The sequence below is a fragment of the Propithecus coquereli genome, unplaced genomic scaffold (assembly GCF_000956105.1).
Source record: "Propithecus coquereli isolate 6110/MARCELLA unplaced genomic scaffold, Pcoq_1.0 Scaffold177, whole genome shotgun sequence".
NCBI lineage: Eukaryota > Metazoa > Chordata > Mammalia > Primates > Indriidae > Propithecus > Propithecus coquereli.
Genome location: NW_012142412.1, coordinates 3,481,313 through 3,485,151, shown reverse-complemented (window position 1 = coordinate 3,485,151; position 3,839 = coordinate 3,481,313). Strand labels below are relative to the sequence as shown.

Genomic DNA, 3,839 nt, shown 5'->3' with positions numbered 1-3,839 from the left:
AAGCCGGAATGCTAATAACCATTTTAAATAGTGGGCACCTTGGCTGTACTTTAGAAGAGGCTCAGGTGTCCTTAACTTTCTGGTTTCATACCAGAGATGGAATTGACGTTATCTGAGGCATCACCAGGAACCTTGAATGTGTTCAGAGGAATAGCATCTCATATCATTTACCTTTGGTCAGTTTTCTTTTGCTCGTCATCTTTGAAAGACATATCTTTTTCCTGTGTCTTAATTCAAAAAGAAAGAATTTTTTAAGCCCTGGTTTGTAAGCTATATAAGAACATGTATTTTGAGAAGTAGTATAATATTTGTAGTTTTAATTGCAAGATTTTCAGTAGTAGCAAATGCATCTCTATTGGACCAGTGATCAGCATTTTATGATCCATGTACTAGCTGAGTATTTTGAGATGATATTTTAATAATATAGCTGAAGCTGAAACTAGAAAACATGGTGAGATAAAGTTTGTTCTGAGTACCTGCTTTGTCTCATTTTTGTCCCACACAGTACCCCTATTCTGTAGAAGACCTTCCTTGATTCCAGATGCCTCTCATTGGTTATTTTTCACCCAATTCCCGATAAGGTGCTAACTGATATCCGAAATAATAAGTGAAGTGATATGGCATAGTAAAGAATTTTCCTATCACTACTGATCCTTGGCAATTTGCTTAGCCTCTCTAGCCTTCTCTTAAAGAAGGGATGATAATAGTATGTACCGCACAGGGCTTTTGTGAAGTTTAAATGCAGTAATCCATATAAAGTACCAATAAACGTTTAGCAAATACTAACTGCTGTATAGTCATTACTTTTGACTTCTCACCAGATTGGTTACAGTTTAAGGTTAGTTCCTGCTTTTATAGCTGACAAAAGTAGTATTCCAGCTAATCCCTAGCCTGAAACTTCCTTTCTTTCTAGCCATCTATCTGTGATCTTGTTAGCAGCTCACTGTGGGGAGAGCATTTTCTAGGCTGCCTCTAACTAGGCTTAACCTATGGGATCCAACAAGCCGTAGCACCCTTGATCACAGTTACCTTCCTGCGTTTGCCATGCAGGTACATTTCTGTAGGTGCAGAAGTGACAGACATTCCATTCTTGAAAGATTGCCAGTATTAATAAACTTAATTCCTGCCTTATGAGGGTAAAAACAGATATATTAAGTAAACTTAGAGAAATATAATTATGAAATTACTGTATATAGAGAGAATTTTACTGTAACTTTAAATTGTTTGTTGGAAAAGGGAGAGAATAAAATAAATAAGTGAAAAATCAACAGTATCCATTGTTGAGTTAGGATGGGTGGAATTCAGCAGGCCAAGTCCTTGGTAAGATAATTTTTTTCTGTAATAAAGGCAGTCTGATACAGAGGACTGATAAAGGAGGTATGTGGTGTAAAAGCTAGAGCAAGGATGGATGGAAGGATGGATGGGACAAGACAGCGCAGGAGGGTAACGAAAGGACAGGCTGAGCAGATGGTCTTTGAGCCCTGCTACGTGCAAAGCAGTGTGCTCTCTGCTGGAGGTAGGACGGTGAGCAAGTCCAAAAAACAGTTTTTAAAAAGAGCTGAGCACTATGGACAAGCAGGCAAGATACAGGTGTACAGTGACCTGGAGGAATCTTACTCAGTGGGCTCTGCACATTTGTCACCAAGACTATTAGCATTGTGTAAAGAAAAGATAAAGAGGTTCAGAGTACAGTGATAGCCTATATGAAAAGTAAGATTTATGTTGCATTACTGTGAGTAGTGCTTTAAAATTGAAATCCTTTTCTTTTCAAGTCACTGATTGGCTGGAGGAATGTAACACGGCTGCTGGTGTTTTCCACGGATGCTGGGTTTCACTTTGCTGGAGACGGGAAACTAGGTGGCATTGTTTTACCAAATGATGGGCAATGCCACCTGGAAAATGATGTGTACACAATGAGCCATTATTACGTAAGTGCTTAGTTCCTTATGTAGTGAATGTGCTTATGTTGAATTTTAGCGTTTAATACTAGGAGTATTGTGGGTGACTGGCTTGTGGGTTTTTCGGGGTTTGGAGTTTTGTTATTTTGGCCCTAACCCAATGTACAGGAAAACTAGTATTGCTGTTTGTGAAGTTGCGGCTTAGTGTGTGCTTCTTTCTGGTTAGACAAAGGCCTCCCTGGGGTGGGAATGGGATGCTCAGACTCCACCTTAACTCTTTCCCTCAACTCTGTCTCCTCTCACCTGCACACATGATTTGGTAGCAAAGTTGGCATTATTTCTGAACAAATAATTTATCTGGTCTTATTCTCTATCTTACATGATTTTTAAAAGCAGACACTCTGCCTTTATTGAAAATAAAGATTGGCGAATTATTCAAGTTCTAGAAGAAAAATTCAAACATTGGTGAATCTTGGTCTTTTTCTTAAGTGATATGTAATAGAAACTTTAACTACTGGCTATTGTTTAATTTCTTTGGTCTTACATTTAATATACAGAACTAATCTTACTATTTAAAACCTTTTTAATATGGAAATTTTTATACACACATGAAAGTAGAAGAGGATTAGAAACTCACATATACACACTACCCACTTTACATTTGGTACTCTTATTTGAAAGCAGTCTTGTGTAAGTAATCCAGTTATATATGCAAGTCATTATTACTTTCAAAAAGTATTGAAAAATCTGGAATAGATTGGAAGGATGTATTTACATACTAAATTATATTACTTAATTTCTTAGGATTATCCTTCTATTGCTCACCTTGTCCAGAAACTCAGTGAAAATAACATTCAGACGATTTTTGCAGTCACTGAAGAATTTCAGCCTGTTTACAAGGTAAGTGTGTTTGCGATAAGAAAGACAAAGTTCCAGACATTTTTTTGTTTAGTCATTAGAAGCCAATCATATGTGAATTGAAATGTGGGAAAGTGCCACTAGGTAGGCAAACTGAATTTTACTGAAGTGGTTTATATTAATTTTTGATCACGTATTATAAAACTAGTTGTGTTTTTCAGGTTTGACTCCTAAAGTTATTTATGAAATGTGTAGGGAACTGGTATTTAAAGACAAATGTTAGTTGTTCAGTAGATGCTACTTAGTTGAATGAATAGTATTTATATTTTACGTATTTTATTTTTTTAATTGCAGGAACTGAAAAATTTGATCCCTAAGTCAGCAGTAGGAACATTATCTGCAAATTCTAGCAATGTAATTCAGTTGATCATTGATGCATACAATGTGAGTACATTTTAAATACGATCAGTTTTGGACAATACTCTGTTGAGAATAGTTTGCTCAAAGAAAGTAAAACTTCCTTCATATACAATTTAGTTAGCCCAAAGGACAACAAAAAACCTTAAATTCTATATCGGAAGAAAAAACTATACATGTTGTCTTACAAAAGCACAATTATTTACGTAGCCTAAACAAAGCAAAAGTATGATAAAGGCATGTGGGGAAAATTTCTAAATATCTGTATGTCATTAAGCAATAGATCTCCTTGTTGGAAAACAATTGTAAAACATAATTTATATTTAGTTTTATAGGATTCCCTCAATCTTCTTCCTCCTCCCCAAAGTATCCTTTATATTAACAGATTCATCTATTTTGATGAATTGTGCTAGAAAAGCTTTTTTGATAATTCTCCTCTTCCCATGTATTCAGAGACTACAGTTTTCCACTGTCAAGAGGTATACACACTCATATATACACTCACCATAAAATATGTAAACATGTAAATATATGACTTGCCTATTTAAAAAGGATTTATAGGATTTTTTCCCCACATGGAAGGAAGTTGAATTGAGCTTCTCCTTTTAGAGCTTAATTCAGAGTACCTTTAATGGTACCCATTTAGCATTGGTTAATAATCATTTT

At 35.5% G+C, this 3,839-nt stretch overlaps 1 protein-coding gene across 1 annotated transcript in view; it reads left to right on the top strand.

Moving 5' to 3' along the window:
• Positions 1-3,839, top strand: part of ITGB1 (integrin, beta 1 (fibronectin receptor, beta polypeptide, antigen CD29 includes MDF2, MSK12)) — a 74,840-nt gene that overhangs the window by 36,385 nt on the left and 34,616 nt on the right. The window contains exons 6-9 of the mRNA XM_012642180.1: positions 1,773-1,928; positions 2,703-2,798; positions 3,111-3,200; positions 3,627-3,652. Coding sequence (XP_012497634.1) covers positions 1,773-1,928; positions 2,703-2,798; positions 3,111-3,200; positions 3,627-3,652 — 368 coding nt within the window. The remainder of the gene's footprint in view (positions 1-1,772; positions 1,929-2,702; positions 2,799-3,110; positions 3,201-3,626; positions 3,653-3,839) is intronic.